This window comes from Pelecanus crispus, chromosome 4 (genome assembly GCF_030463565.1).
Source record: "Pelecanus crispus isolate bPelCri1 chromosome 4, bPelCri1.pri, whole genome shotgun sequence".
Lineage (NCBI taxonomy): Eukaryota > Metazoa > Chordata > Aves > Pelecaniformes > Pelecanidae > Pelecanus > Pelecanus crispus.
This window is the reverse complement of record NC_134646.1, coordinates 17,496,668-17,513,183: the sequence shown is the minus strand read 5'-3', so window position 1 is coordinate 17,513,183 and position 16,516 is coordinate 17,496,668. Positions and strand designations below refer to the sequence as shown.

At 41.8% G+C, this 16,516-nt stretch overlaps 1 protein-coding gene across 5 annotated transcripts in view; it reads right to left on the bottom strand.

Annotated features, from left to right (window-relative positions):
* Positions 1-11,814, bottom strand: part of ARHGAP10 (Rho GTPase activating protein 10) — a 160,324-nt gene extending 148,510 nt beyond the window's left edge. For all 5 annotated transcript variants that reach the window (XM_075709175.1, XM_075709180.1, XM_075709176.1 and 2 more), the window contains exon 1: positions 11,626-11,814. In XM_075709175.1, coding sequence (XP_075565290.1) covers positions 11,626-11,779 — 154 coding nt within the window. In that variant the 5' untranslated portion in view covers positions 11,780-11,814. The remainder of the gene's footprint in view (positions 1-11,625) is intronic.
* Between the last annotated feature and the right edge of the window lie 4,702 nt (positions 11,815-16,516).

The following is a 16,516-nucleotide window of genomic DNA, read 5'->3' as shown; positions in this document are numbered from 1 at the left end:
GGCTTTGCTTGTTTGTTTCTGTTACATGTTGCTTACAAACACTGTCAAGTTCCATTCAGAGAAGTTTTCCTCTGTACCAGAGAGAAGCTGGGGGAGGGAGAAGCTATCAGATTAATTGCTAATGTGGTCCAGTTGCTTGCTCCATCCAAAACAAGACTACTACTTTTCTTGAATGACATCTTAATTCCTAATTTTATTTTAAAATGCAGGGCTAGTAATAATGCCAAACTAATTTTCAAGAAGGTATCAAAGCCATCTTCCTTCTAAACACTTTAAAGAACTACAAACAAAAGGTACAATGAGGAAAAAAACTCAATGATGCGAGCTTTGCAATAACATTACAAATCTGAAGTGGATTTCAGTATGTCCACGGAGCATTATAACAAGGTTGGCATACCTAAGTTTTTGTTCACATATGGATACTTCCTATAAAAAAGTGAATGATGATATGCTATAAACCTTAGAAAAGCCAAACTGCCGACTTAAATTTCCACTTGAATAATCTGCATGGCAAGGGAAGAACAGCTGCTTTCTGCATTCATACTGCCATGCCCTCCATACTGAGATGTCCAAAACATGACTGTAGGAGAATACAGCACATTCTCCTATCAGATTCTATATTAAGCTAATTTAATCGAAGAGGATAAAAAAGAGTTTATAACTACTGCTAAATTCAAATAATGACTACAGAAAAAAGAGCAGCAGGTGCAGTCTCACATAATGCAGAAGGGACCAATATACACCACTTCTCTATGACATTTCAACATTTGTGAAATGCTTTATAGATAAATGTCCCCAAGTTTGAGACAACAGCTTAAATAGTGATGGAAAGAAAGAGATAAAGATGAAGGGCTTGCCCAAAGCTGCTCCCAAAGTCACTTCTCTAGACACAGTTTGCTCTTTTGTTCGTGCTATAAAATTATCCGTGTATATGAAAAGAAAAAACGTTTTTGGCTTTAAGGGAAGAAGCTTGGATGAAGGGATGAAGACATGTCATCATTCCATTAATTTAATTCACTTGTTTGCTGCTTAGTGTCTGGTCAGAACTGTGCAAATAAGAAGCTCTATCACTACCTGTTCTTTTTTTTTTTCATTTTATATTATGAAAGACTCAGGTCAGTTACAAGAGGAGTAAGTAGTGACCTATACAGGCAAGATGTGGAGAGGAAGTGTAAACCGTATTGTGCTTGCCTCCAGATAAAAATCAAGTTGTATAAAAAATGAACATTTCACCCCTCTAATTTCACTAGCCCTGCAGACATGAACCATGTCCACTATAGAAAGATCCTCAGGACTGAGAGCAACCTATAGCAGCATTTAAAAAAAAAAAAAAAGTCCTACATACAATATAAATTACGTTGCACCAAAATATAAGGTACTTTTGTAACTAAAATAAAGGAATTCATACCTAAGACACATTCTAATTACAGACATATGAAAGTGGTTAATGGAGGCAGGAAGAGAAATAAAATCTCTAGATAAGTGAACAGAAAGAATCATTTCTGTTGAGTCACAAAGCCCCATTTTCAAAATAATATTTGCATCTAGGACAGCAGCTTGAAGGAGTCCTACTTCTTAAATATACAAATTAAAACTCATTTTCTGCTAGGTCAATCATCATGATTGCTAGGCCAGATACAGACACAACCCTTCTCATGGGTCTTCCAAGATGCTAGTCATTAGATCTCCACCCTCCGGGGGCATTTCCAGTCATCAATTCCCTCAGAGCAGGTTATGCTACTTGAGTACTACCTACAGAGAATGGCCACCAGTCCTCAGGTGCTTGGGCTCTGCAACAGATGGATGAGAGCTTCCAAGACAAAGAGCACATTTCAGCTCTTCGTAAACCACAGTATCCTGGCTTATCTAGGTTCAAATCTCCGGTTTTGCTCTAGGCCCTCAGCAAAGTCCATCTGAACAGAGGACCAAGCTCCTACACATGAGATTCAAGAGTATAACACAGACATTTCCTTCGTTCACTATATTAACTACACAAAAACTTGAGCTGAACGTCTGGAGCTTAGTCCCATTCCTCCATAAAACATAACAAAAGACTGCAGTAAGAGGAGAGAAACAGGAGCCAACAATAAATTTTCATGCTTGACTAGCTAGTTCCCTGCCCCCCAAGGAAGGCAGCCTTCCCCCTCAGATACAACCCTACAGAACCCCACGGGAAGAGCAGTAATGGTGCTGGTAGACACATAGATGTGTTCTGTTAAAAAAAAAAAAAAAAAAAGAAAAAAAAAATTGGCCATGGGACAGAGAAGTGCTTGCAGATTCTTTTTAGCATTAGATTCTTTTACTTCTAGAAGTAAAAGAAACTACAAAGGGTGCAATACATCCAGGTAGTTTTATTTCTTTTAGTAAAGGTGCTGAATCAGCTGGAACAGGGGAACAGCTAAGCAAGAGGCACAACAGAAATTTGAAACTGTGAGTTTTGAAACGATGGAAAGCACAAAGTGAGGCACAATAAAAGTACAGTAATATTACCACACAGCAAGAGCATGTAAGAGCAGTCTGGAAGAAAGTCAGCTTTGTTCCAGAAAAGCTCACAGGCTAAAGAGTTGAACAGACAAAGGTTTGGAGAAACAGTCATTTGGCTTCTAACTGAGCTTGTCAATTGGACCAGGCCTTTTCGACAGAGAGAGCATACAACCTGATATTTTAACAGGAAAAAAGTATTGACAGTGTAAATTATACTGTTTTGTTCTCAGAGCACTGATGTGTTTCAAAGGCTGAAACTACGCAGGATTCACAGTCTGTTAATCCACGTAAGATACAAACTTAGCCCCATGACGGATTTCTAAGAACAGTGACCTGCTGCCAAAATGGTATTTCGAAAAGCTTTTCTCAAGTCCTCAGTGACCTGGCAGCACGCTCCCTCTACCTGTCTGCAAGATGGTGAGATTTTTTTTTTTAAAGAAGCATTTCCTAAGCAATCATATTTTCATTTAAATCTGCTACAAGTTTCCTTATCAAATTTAATTTTTTTCCATCATACCTACATTCAAATATTAATATTTTTCAAAGCATGCAATTCTTTCTAATGACTGACAAAATCACAGATTAAGACAAACGAGCAGAATAAGGTGCTCTCCCTCTGCTTGGGAAGAGAGCCCAACTTTTGAGATTTGATACATTACAGTCTAACTTTTCCTAAGGGTGAAATGCTGCAAGCGCAACACAAGCTTCAGATTCTTCACCATGAATTCATTCGTCACTTCTAAGCCCGCATGCATGACCCTAATGGAGGAAATGGACAAATTTCAAAGCTAAAAAACACTCACCAACAACAAAGTGGCCGAGAACCTACTCCTGAAAGCCACACATGGTACAATGTCCTCCAAGGCCCAGGTCTGATACACAGTCCTGCTCAGTTTCATCCTGGATACTCAATTTTCCTTGCCAAATTAAACAAAGCTTTTTTCTTTTTTTTTTTTTTCCCCCTCCTCAAGGACATGCAGTCCCGACCAGCCAGGTGTATATACAAAAGCTGGAAAGAACTAGGAGAGGCTGTAACAACCAGATCTACTGAGAGGCAAAGCCTTCTCTCTGACCTACCTAATGAGCTGATAACACCCACCTGCCCAGCCCTCTCAACTAAAGAGGCAACAAGAAGACATTTATTCAAAGGTGTGGGCAGTAGTAAAACCACAATCTGTTTAATAACACTGTGATTTTCCATCTCTGAAGATTATTTTTCCCTCCCACTGCTCCTTTCTCACAGAGGACACCACCAGCATGAATGATTTACAGGAACTTCTGATTTGGCCTTGGCCTGCGATGGCCACATTGCTTCTGAGGGCCTGGATGTTTTCTCTCTATGTTTATCCTAAAAGATAAGCAAACACACAGGATGGAAAAGAACAAGGGGAGGAAACAAAAACAGAGCAGAAAGAGCAAAAGACATTCACAAAGAATAGGGTGGCTGCAAGAAGCTCCATCCGTAGGTGCAAGTAGGTATGGAAAAATGACAACATGACACTGAGGTTGTCTGCCAAAAATTGCCAAAAATGTCTGTTTAGAAAAAGAATTTGAGGAAAGCATAAAGCCAGCCACAGACTTCCCCTTCCAGTATCTTCTTTCCCAGTGAGATAACTAAACATGCACTTTGGCTAGCAGGCATACATCTATCACAGACATATTACATGGGGCATTTTAAATTGCAGCCACTGTAGCTTGCCCTCTCTTCTATCAAAGTTACACCCAGAGGGCACAACCTCCACAGGAGCGGCTGGGATGGAGCACATGTGCCTATCTCAACTTACTGCAAAATGTGATGGCTTAGTTTAATCTTGGCAAAGATGGGTTTGACTTAGCAACAAGACAGATTTTGGGTGCCGGTTAAAACTGACAACTACAGTGGGTGGCAACAAGCACTAGCAGAGTCCCTGAACAGTAGTTTCTTAAACTGTTCTGCCAATATGGGCCCAAGCTCATCTGATCATATATTTTACACTCACTAGATATTCCAGGAAAGCATTCAACTGTTCAAAGTGTCTTAATTTGCCAAGTCAAATACATGAAGACTTTTAAAAGACGATCAAAACACTGAGCATGTCGTAACATCTCGAGAACAACTGTCATAGAATAACAGCAAATCTGGTCTGGAAACTGAGAAAAGTGGTATTAGACCCAAAAGGAAATCGCATCAAACATAAGCAAGTCATAAAAATTATCTCAAAAACCCACAACCCACCCTATCAAAACGTTAAGCATATCACCAACATTCACACGCTGTGGATTATCTCTCTCAAACAGCCAAGCCTCTGTTTTTTTAAGTTAACATGTTAAGTGCTGCAGTAGTGACTGAAGTTGATATTGTAAAAGCACTAAAGTCAATGTACGCTATATACATTAATTATGCAATGTTAAAAAACAGCCAGGGAAGAGGAGAGAAGTAGTGAGATGCAGCATTTCTGTGCCATTCCAAAACATGTTTCCAAGCCCTCCCTGTCCAAAGTGAGGGCAGATCACCTGGCCTGTATGCTACTCCCCTTGCTGTACATCAGGAAAAAAACCCCATAGCACTCCGGAACAGGTAGTCTCCCCTTCCTACCCATTATAATAAAATCTGTACTGATCAGAAAGAGAAGTTCTGCCTCAGTAAAGACTAAAAGTTGCTTTTAGACTGACCAGAGAACTGGTATCACAGTGTCATAAGCTCTGCTCGTTAAAATTTGCAACATTTTTGCAATACAGCATTTAGGAACAGCATTCACCTGCAGCCTTAGCAGTGCCTCTATTTTTATTTAATTGCAAGCAGGTGTTTGCACTTTACAGACTATAGGGCAAAATGCATCCTTTTGTCCAACTCCTTAAGATGGATTCAGATTCCATAAAATTCAATATTACGTTTCTAAAAGGTTTGTCATTAAAAAAGAAAAATATCAGGAAAAAACTTTCCAACATGATCTACCAGACACCTTCTCTAAAAATTACAAACCACACTAACTTATTTCTATTGTTTTTCTCCTGAAGACTGACAATGACACTAATCACTGATGTCCTCTTTAGTGACCGCTTACACAGTTTATCTAAAGCTGAACAATTATATATTTCCCCCAAATGATTAAAAGACAAAATCACTTCATTTAACAGCCTGTCACATCTCTTGTCACTGAGAAAATCCATGTAGAATCATGAAAATTCATATTTTCTGAAATCACATCTTCTAGTTCACTAGCACAATGCTCTGCTTTTAATACAGAAAAAAAATGAACAGTGGAACATCTACAGGACAAAGAAGGTAATGGAGCCAGTTAGTAATCCAAGCTGAAAAGACATGATTCAAGATGACAAACTGACATCCTCCACAGAATGAGCTTGACACTTTTTATAGCTACTGACACAGTAATGAATGCTTTACTTCGGGTGGAGCTAAACACAATGTTCTGCAGCGTATTTTCTTAACAGAAAGCACTTCCCTGATCCTTATACAGAAGCGACTTTACCTACAAGCAGAAAAAAAGGTACTGTCTTAGTTAATTAGGCCCTAGCTGTAGCAATTATCTTGAAGGATAAAGCAACATTCTATTTTGTTATTATAAGTAGTTCTTTCCTAAGGGAAAGCTGTATCAGATGGGCCCCAAAGTACCTGTTTGCCTTAGTTTTCTAATGTTTCCATTACTGAGTTGAATTCCAATAAAAAGGTTTCTTTTAAAAGGTATATACTGCTCAGTAGCCTTTGTGATACAGGATCTAGCACTGCCCTAGCAGGAATTTTTATCTGTGTCCTAGCAGAGCATATTTCAAATTTAAATATCAGAGTGTTCACTTAAAGCATTTATTTGCTTACTGTTATCATACTTAAAGCATGCCTTACAACAGAAATAAAGCTCATTTTTGAGGTACTAATTGAAAATTAAAATGGCTTTCTAAAATGCTAAATGTGAAGATTTATTAATTCACAGCTGTCACTGAATTCAGGGTGAATTAACCAAAGATAGAGTCCTAACTCATCACTGCTGATTTAGGAAACTTTGCACACGAGTTCAACTAAGGCCCTCTCACAGTATTCCCCGCTCCACCCGCCTTGTTAAGTAAGAATGACATTAGGTTTTGCTTGGTCTTTGGATTCTTTCTAAATCTTTAGTCAATATCCATTTCTTTTCTAGAAGTTATTAGTAAGTCCTATATTAACTTTTTTGCCTTACTTCTTTGACATGTACTGCAGTGTCAGTAGAAAAACATTTCTGTTGCAGAAAATTCCTAAGGCTTTGAGAGCTGGCACACATTAGACGTTCAGCTAAGTGGTTTTGTAAGTGCAGATTATACTAAGGAAAGCTTTAAAAAATGGACAATTAGTGCTTAAGAAAAAAAAGCACCATGGCTCAAGTGACCGGAGTGGCTTTTATGCTGTGTTATTATGTGGGTTACAACAGCCTTTACAGTTACATAATAATATCCATACAGGGTCAGACCAAAAGCCTACCTAGGCCCATATCCGAGAGGTCAACCACCACCACATACCAAGAGAACCAGCCAAGAAAAAGAATATGGGTTTGGATAACTCAGACATCAGGCTTGGGTTTGTATTAGGTTTTTCCAATCGACTTTGTTAGAAGAAAGACTCAGCCTATTCTACTAGGTCGGAGATGGGACTGGGAATGGCTTTATTCCCATTGCCAACAAGATTTCCATTCTGCTTAACTTCTTGATGGCAAACTTGTAAATAACCAGTGACTAATAACACCTCAGAGGAAAGGAAAGAGAATTCACTGGGTTTTTTTCTCATGAATGCAGAAATATTCCCTGGAGTAACCCAGCATTCTTCAGTAACAATTATCAGTAACTCTTTATATTCCAACAAACTGTCTACAGAAAAAATAAACTCGTTTCTTGTTTTGTATTCTGTCTGGTAGAGTGCAAGGAATAACTCTTCTGTAAAAAACATGAAACAAAAACAGCAATAAAAAACAGTCACCAGAAGCCTCAGCAGACTGATCTGCCTGCAGAGACCAGCACCGGGTAGCAAAGGTGCCTGGTTTCCTCCTCTGCTGCACCAAATACAATGGCCAAGACCTCACAGAACTGAGCTCACAACCCAAAACCCTCAGGGTGCAGGAGGAATTATCCGGTTCTCAGCCAAAACAGAGACAGCAACGTAATGAGGGACAGATCTACCCCAGTGAAAAATGCACAATGGGGCTGCTGGGTAGCAAGTTTCTTAGGGTGGAGGAAGGTGGCTGCTCTGCATTCTAGCACAAGTGATAAGAGTATTTGAATACTGTGGTGCCCACATGGTAGCAGATGCTCCTGACTTGATGAAAGACTTCATGATGCATTTTAGCTGAGACCCACGTGGGGCACCCTTCCCTATCAAATTTTGTCTAGTCTTCCCTTAGATGGGCACTGCATACAGACGACCCCTTGAAAGCTTCATAGGAAACTCAACTTTTCTGTTTTTCTGCCTTCCCCACCTTCTGTCTTCATCAGCCCATTACAAAGTCACTGCAGTTGACCCAAACGGAGTTCTGCTCTGCTCTGAGCCTAAATCCAAGAACAGGGAGGCTCTGCTTTCAGGCACGTGGAATAGCTGTGAGCACGCACTCACAAGTATCCTTTGCAAACCCCCCATGAGATGCGCAGGGCAAAAACCTAGGCTCACACTGACTCTTCCTACTCCACCCTGAGGTCTCATAAAAAGTGGCAGCTCCTGCTGTACATGTACGGAAAAGTCTTGCCTCCAAAAAAAAAAATCTTCAAAAACCCTAGACAAATCTCACACTCACGTCAAGAGATCAAGAGTTGGACCAACAGAGGGAGAATTCTTCAGAAGCAAATATGTAGTATTTATCCAGTGTATTCTTTAGCTTCCAACAATTTTAATCTCAGAGATTTTAAGAGCTCAGGACTAAACCTCGCAAGTTCCTTTCACATTTCAGAATAAGGATTCTCTGATCAGGCACCTTTAAATTCAGTTTCTCTCAACAGAAGAACAACTAACTCCATCCAGAAGTTATTTATAAACTATTTTGATCCTCACTTGTTTAGCTGAACTGTAATCCCCTGAGAAATATTGCATTTCTATTTTAAAAGGCATATGTGTATACTGCTTGTATTTACTGATCACTAACAACGGAAAAAATAATTGTCTTTCTATACTCCTTTTAAACATACTTAGCCATCATAAGAGCTACCTATTGTTTATTCATTTTTCTAATATTTAGCTTGAACTAGACAACTCAGTGATTCAAACCATTACACAGGAAACGAGACAGCTTTGAGTCAGTCTTGTTTATCTTTCTATCAGATTCTTGAAACAACTGAAACTTAGAAGTGTAAAGATACACTTGAAGCATGCTTCATACTGGAAACTCAACAATTTAAGAATGCAAAAGATCCTTTTTTTTCTTTTTTTTTTTAAGCAGTACAGTCCTGTGCTATCAAGAATCAGTTATTCTGAGGTTTAGGTGGAAAATACACTCCCATACAACTGAGGAGACGAATGGCAAGGAGCCAAAGAGAAGATCCACCTCATGTTACTGGTTTGTCCTGTGAGACACTGATGACTCCTGTGATTAGAGGGAGCGGTAGCAGTATCCGCTTACCACCTCTCAAGATGTAACCCAGTGCAGGCAGAATCAAAGTCATTTTGAAGGCTGTCTGTCAAGCAGGAAGTGGGATCTATTCAATCACGTCAGTTATTCACACCTAAAGAATCCTCGCAACATTTCTTGTAAGCCACTGCTTTACAAGTGAAATAAGGAAAGCGCTAAGGGAGGGAAACACAGGCAGCCTCTTGCAGTCACTTCATTTCCCACAAATTCAAGAACAATAGTGCACCTACAACATTTTATATTTTATAGCCCATTCAGAAAAGCTTATTATGCTCACATATCAATTAAAACAGATGTAAATTTTGTAATTTACCTGGTTCTAGAAACAGAGAAATACTTTAGCTATTATTAAGATGACATCTTTTGTTCAAAAGACTAAAACCATTTTCAAAAAATTGTAATCAACTGTTGTCTAAGAGGTAGTCATCTAAGCTCTCAAAATGCCCTGCTTTATTATCACATTCTCTAGATTGCAGCAAGCCAATCTTTGTGCAGAAAATGCAGTTTTGACAAAGGTGAATAGCTAGCTCTGTGTCTCAACCACTTCTCAAGCTTGGTTTTTAAAACAAATATTAATCCCATTTGGTTTCCTGACAGCAAATGAATCAGGTTCCTCAAGGAATTTAGATGCCAATGTTTTCTTCTGAAAACACAAGGAGGACCAATGCCCTAACCACCAGGGTTTCAATGGGCTTTAACTCCTCCTCATCTTTCCTCTGGTTCAATTTGTCTTTTAACACACCAGCGGCAGAGGAAGACAACTCGGCTTCAAACGTGTCATGCAGGGCACTCTAAAGGGGAAAGACAACTGCAGAAACCTGAAATGTGCAAGGAAGGGTCTCATCTGTCTCCACTTCTCAAACAAGTATGCTGAAGCACAGATGTTTGTTAGAATAACGTACAGCACGTAAACTCAAAAAGCAACTTTCTGTCATCTCAGAAAGGAAGGAATTGCTTAGACCTGAACACCAGGCAGGATCTCAGATAGTTTTTCTAAATATTTCTCATGGGCTAGCCTAAGTATTTCATCAAGCTCTCTTAGGCCAGGTGGCTCTGCTTGGCACGCTGACTCCCTTGGCTCCCACCACACACAGCTAAGCGTGCTGAGCACTGCACACCAAGGCAAAGTTACCAGCACAGGATTCTGCTGTGGATGGGAGGCTCATACGAGTTAGGGCTTATCCTCACCACCATCAGCCCCACGCTTTCAAATTAAGTTCTGTATATGTAACCGCACATGAGAAACCAAGGGTTTGGGGCAGTTGCCAAAAGACTGTCTAGATGCTTGAGGAATAGAAGTGAAGTGGAATGATTTCCCTCTACCGTTCTTATCCAAGTTCAGGGACACTTTTTTTACTTTGCACTCCAAGTTAAGATGATTTATACTGACACTTGAAGTCACAAATTTCAAATAATCCTCAAGCAGCACCATTTGCAATAACTGAATATTAACTGGACAAAGAATGAGAGTTACAAACAAGTGAAATTTGATATGGCATTTTCTACCTTTTTTTACCCAGGCACATCAAACAGAGACAAAACCAGGAAAGAATGTTTCTTTATTTGCACAAAATGAGTTATCTCAGTTTTTAAAACCCTCACCATACCCAGGCAGCTACAGTGCTCACACAACTGGCCAAATCCTTCTCAGTTTACTTTAAAGGAAATATCTTGAAAGCCTGGTTCCCTGCCTTCAGAAGTTTTCCATGACACCAAAGATGCAGTACACTTTTGAGAGCACTGTGTTAGTGTTTTATTTGAATAATTGGTACAGTCAGTCATCCTACTAGATATTTAGGAGACTGCACTACCCTATCTTAAAGGGGAAAAATTATATAACAATACTACATTAAGAGCATGCATTAATATGGTCATTCAAGGAAAAGAACATGATTCTCACATAAACCACAGCATCGCTAACCTTAAATATAGAAAAATACATATGTATTCAATGACTCAAATGCAAAATTAAAAATCACCATCACATTTTAAGAGATCAAAGACATAGAACTGGTAACTAGTGCTGTCACCACAGAAGTACAATTCCTGAACATACTTAACATTTTGACAAAGGTGTACCGTCAGCAGCCTCTTCACAGGCTACAAATGCATATACACGTACATCGTTATGTTGAGATACGCAATTCACAGACGCCCAGCTTGCAACGCACCGGTAAAACCCGAAACCGAGTTCTCAGCGGATTTAGCATCGCAGCTCCCTTCGGGCTCGGCACCGCCAAACACATAAGCCAGGCCCGGCCAGGAGACCGGGCAGAGGCAACAGGCGTTACAAGAAGCGGAGTCACCCGGCGCTCCCGCCGGCTTATCCCCTCATCCCCTCTCCACGGCGAAGGGCTGGAGAGGACCTGCGTCCCCAAAGCGGCTGGCGGGGGACCCGAGGGAGAGGCTGGAGAAAGCCCGTGCAAAACTCGCTGCAACAAAAGCAAGCGCTCAGAGGCCAAGCCTCTCGGCGCCGGGCGAGCGGCTGCAGGCGCCGGGCCCCGAGCCGCCGGGAGCCGCCCCCGCAGCGACCCGGCGTCTCCCCCCGCGCCCCTCCACTCACTTTTGGTGGCGGCGATCAGGTTTTTCCCATCCTTGAGCAACTCCTTGATAAACTTATTGGTCTTCTCCAGCTCGGCCTCGTGGGCTCTCACCCGCTCCCTGAACCAGGGGCTGTCCAGGTAGCAGTCGCTGAACTCCAGGGGCTGCAGCCCCATGGCTGCCGCTGCGCCGGGGCTCGCCTCCCCGCCAACCTCTCCCGGCTACCCCGCAGCACCAGCGACCTCCTCAGCAGGCGAGGCGCAGCGGGCGTCCCCACGGCGGCGAGGCGGGAGGCGCGGCCACAAAGAGAGAGCGGCGGCGGCGGCGGCCCCGGCGCAGGGCTGGGCACGGGCAAAGGCCAGGCGAGCGGAGCCCCACGCCCCGCTTCCCGCTGCGAGGCACGGCGCGGCGCGGCACGGCGGGGGGACACCCCGCTCCCGGCAGCCCCGCCGGACCCCGCCCTGCCGAGCGGAGCGGCCGGCCGCGCCGGGGCCCGCCTCCCGCCCGCCCCTTCCTTCCCGCCCCGCGGCGGCGCTTACACAAGCGGTGGGGCTCGCAGCGCCCGGGCGGGCCGCCCGCTCGGCCCTCAGGGGCAGGCGCTCCCCTACCAGCCGCCGGGCCCCCCCAGGCGAAGTCCCCCGTGTTCGGGGAGGGGGCCCGGCAGGGAGGGCCCGCCCTGCCGCGGCTTGTCGCAGCAGGCCGCGGGGTGCCCGCCCTGTCCCCGCCTGGCAGGGTGGGGAGGCCGCCGGGTTTGAGGTGCCGCGGGTGGGGGATTCACGGCGCGGAAGCGTCCGTGGGCTTTCGGAAGGGGCAGAGCAGCGCCCGGGCTGCCCGATCCCAAATCGGTCGCGGTGCTGGTGTCCGCTTTGCAGTGGGGGGGTGTGGGCAGAGAAGGCTGGCGTGGCTCAGCCGCCCCTGTCCCGCTGGTGGGTCTGGCCATGAAATACCCAATAAAGTAGATGCAAGCCTCACCTTTATGGCTTCATTTAATAAACTAATACCAGCGGTTCTCCTGAACAAGTGCTGCAGCGAGATCTTGAGAAGACCACTCAATGCTGAATTGTTTGGGTTAAGAATGTTAGGAAACTCGTGAAGAAAATGGAAAAGCCTTCTAATTATACTCGTAGCTATAACTTGATGGTTTTAATGGTTTAAGAGTAGTGCGATTCATAGTGATTTGGTGGGACTTTTTTAGATGATTGGGAGATGTATATTTTAGTCATGAATACATGTCTAGATTTCTTCTTTGGGAGTAACTTAAATTATTTTATTTTCTGTATTTTGCCAAATTCAGTGTTGGTTCCTGCTACTTTTGAAGCAATGAGCTTTGCTATTAATTTAAATGTACTATCATTGGGCCCACAGTTAAGCCTAGTCTGCGTTGGCCAGTGAAAAAAAAAAAATAGAGCCACCTTTTTTGGATATACCTTACATTTTGAAGACCTGCAGTAAAAAAAAACCTACTGTTAAAAAGTAGCACCTGAGATTTCTAGAAACGACTGAGATGAAGATAGCTGGCAGTGTTACAGTCAGCCTTCCTCTGCATGACCCCAGGCACTGACCTGCAGAAGTCATGTATGGAAACAGGTGGGCAGTTCAGGAATATCTTTTAAAATTATTCCTATTTGTAGAATCAGTGTGTTGGGTAGGATGAGGAACATAAGAAAATACAATTGTATAAAGAAAGGGGCAGGGAGAGGATGCTTGACATGGAGGCTTATGAGTAATTGTAGTTCCTGAACACAGTCTGAAATCTGAGTGTGGTCCCTCCAAATCAGCTGCTTCTTGAAGTGCAGATGATTTGTCTGAAATCACAGCAGGCCGGAGGTGCTATTGAGAGCAAACACTGAACATTCAGCCTTTCAGCCAAGTGTCCCACCTGCTAGATCACATTATCTGCTGTGATATTTATTTTCTAATAGTATTTAACGAAGAAGTTACTATGCTACTCAAAACTCCATCTAAAAAGAAATAAAAAAAAAAAACCAACCCAAACCTTAAAGAAATAACAAACAATCCTTATCTATGTTTAGATTACTGGAGCAGCATTTCAAGAATAAGTATGCTTTCCATGAGTACTTTGTTTACTTTGTCCTGTAGCTGTCTCCATGATTAAAATTAGAATAATATTTTTCATGCTTGTTTATAGTTATGAGATTTCCCTATTAGAATTCCACTGAAGTGTTGTAAAGTAGTTGGGTTGCATGCATTGTGTGCAGTTGCTTGCATTCTAATTTTGAAAAAAGAAGAAAAGAATTTGAATGTTTAGCTTAGCCCTGAGTTTTTTAGCTGGCAAAAAGCCACCAGGTCTAAAATTTAGATTTGTCCTACCATGACAGGCCCATTAGGGGAAATTGGTCCACCTACCTCAGTCATGTGAAGTAAAAATGTACTCCATTCTAGTTGCAGCTAAAACAAGCAGCGGGTGTCCAACAGAAGTACATACATACACATAACACATTTTTCCCAGAATAAAAAGAGTTAACTTGTATTTACATAACAAAGCAAGGAAAAAAGTTCACTATTTTGTTGATATTCTACACTGTTTATCCAGTACTGGTATCCAGACAACATACTGGATTCCTTCCACCAAAAATTAAGTGTATCTTTTCCTGAACTTGACCCACCAGTTCAAGACACTGTCAGACCCTGAAAGGGCAAAATTGTGATTTAAAAAAAAAAGACAGAAGACTGAGGAGAAACAAGAACCCATTAATTTAAATAGACAAAAATTACCTAGTGAGCACTAAAAGGAGTTGTGTTTTCTTCACTAATTGAGGCTACAAGTGTTTTTAGATCAGCAGTGTAGAAAATTCTCCTGTCTGCCATTCCCTACTCAAGGTCATCACATTTTACAGCCTTCTTGTAGCCTCTTTTAAGAAGCTATGACATGGATTGGCTATGTGAAGCTCTGGCAACATCCTGTCCATATATCATGTATTTATCTTTGCTTTGGTTATTTTCCCTCGACATTCATTGCAAGCATGGTTTCAGGAAATACTCTTTTCAAGTAATTTTATACAATAGGCGCACACCAGCATAGCATATGTTTTGTTCCATCTTACCTTCCTTATGTTCTTGTCTGATCACTTCAACGTCCTCATTTTCACAAAAGACAGTGTTCTGATCTGTGGCTGATTGTGTCTCCAGTCTGTATGTTATGGAGAGATGGGTTAGAAATTAGTGAATTTAACTTTTGGTTTTATTGACATTTTATTACAGAGCATTGATATCAGCCCCCACCATTTGCAACATGCAGCTGTATCGAGTTGTTGAAAACATCATTAGCAACAGCATCCTTCCAAGGTATTGTAGTTTCTTCTCTTGGCTAAGCACTTTTACCTCCATTAGGAGAAAAGTCCTGTCACAGGTTTATAGAAGGTTTATAGAGTTTCCTTCTAACTCCCATCTTGCTCATGACTGTGTCATCACTGTTGGCTTGCAAGATGTTAGGGGCCTTATGCATATGTGAGGTACCACCAGGCTGCGTGCTCCCTCCCCTCTCATCCCTCAGCAGTGCAAACAGACACAGACTAAGCTCTGACCACCCATCATGCAGACCAACATTATTTATTCTACTGTTAACCAATTTGATTATTATTATGGCAATCATGTATATATCTGGTAAGATAGGCATTCCTTTCTGGCACTCCTTTACAGCACAAGCTGTACCCAACAAATTATTTTAGTATGCAGCTGTATGCTCTTTCAGTGTTGCAAACGTTATATTCTGTGGCCATTTTTTTTTTCTGAAGTGTTCCGTTAAAAAGTTGTATGAGATTAACAAATATCCTCCCCAGCCTTTGAACTGAACTAACTCTTGCGAATTGCAAGGATTTTACACTGATACTTTTTAGTAAGCTTCTCCCACAAGTGCATCAAATTAGCACACCCTTAATTTATGCTTAAAAATAGGCACTATAAAGCATTTATGCTATCCATCTGGCATTTGCTCTGACCAAAAAAAAATACAGCTGAACAAGTTTGGAGAACCATTGCTCATTACGGTATTTGGTACAGTCCAGCTCCTGTTACACCTCACTGTCCACAGGTGATAATTGCCTGCACTTCTCTCTCTCTCCCCCCCTCCCCCCATATCCCACAGGTGCTAATATTTTCTTTTTCCTTATACTATCATCCTCCAGCTGGGAAGTGTAATTAAGCTAAATTCAGAGAAGCTTGTTCCTCATCTGTACCTAATTTAACTTTTCTTTCAGAACTGAGAGAAGGCTTGGGTGCTTGTTGATACCAGTTGATTTAGTAAGATACTACATCCTCCTTTAGAGCTCAGGTCACATATAAAATATTTGATACTTTCTGACACTAATATTTGCATATCCTCATGGACTTCATTCAGCCCCAGTGCTTTACCAGTTCTAATTTTATGTTTTTCTAGCATGTCTTTCCTCTACCAGAAGTTCATTCTAGTGTTATTCAGGTTGCCTGTTTCCAGTTTTTTCCTTTGGGTTACTTCTCAAAACATTTGTAGGCTTCCCCCTCTTATAATATTATAGAGTAGTAATGAAGTTTACCATGGATTATGGTTTAATTGTCACTGCATTTCATTTAGACTCATGTTCCCCCTCCATATGTGATATTTTCATCTTGTTCAAAATGTTGGCCTGACATTTTTAAGAGGTACTCATTTGTTTCTCAAAAGTGAAGGCATATAAAATATCCACAGCTGTAAAAGCCTGGAAGAGCTGCATTCATGCTTTAGAGAAGGAAAGTATAAACATGAACAGCTTCCAAACATTTCATAATTAGTAAACAATGCCATGGCCTGTTCTTGTCCCAGAAGTAGGACAAGACCAAATGAACTCTGCCTTTTTTAGGGCCCTGCATGTGGTTGCTCCCAGGGCAGGCAGCCTGCAAGGCTCCACAGAGAAAGAAGGTAAGTGGTGTCATAAGCA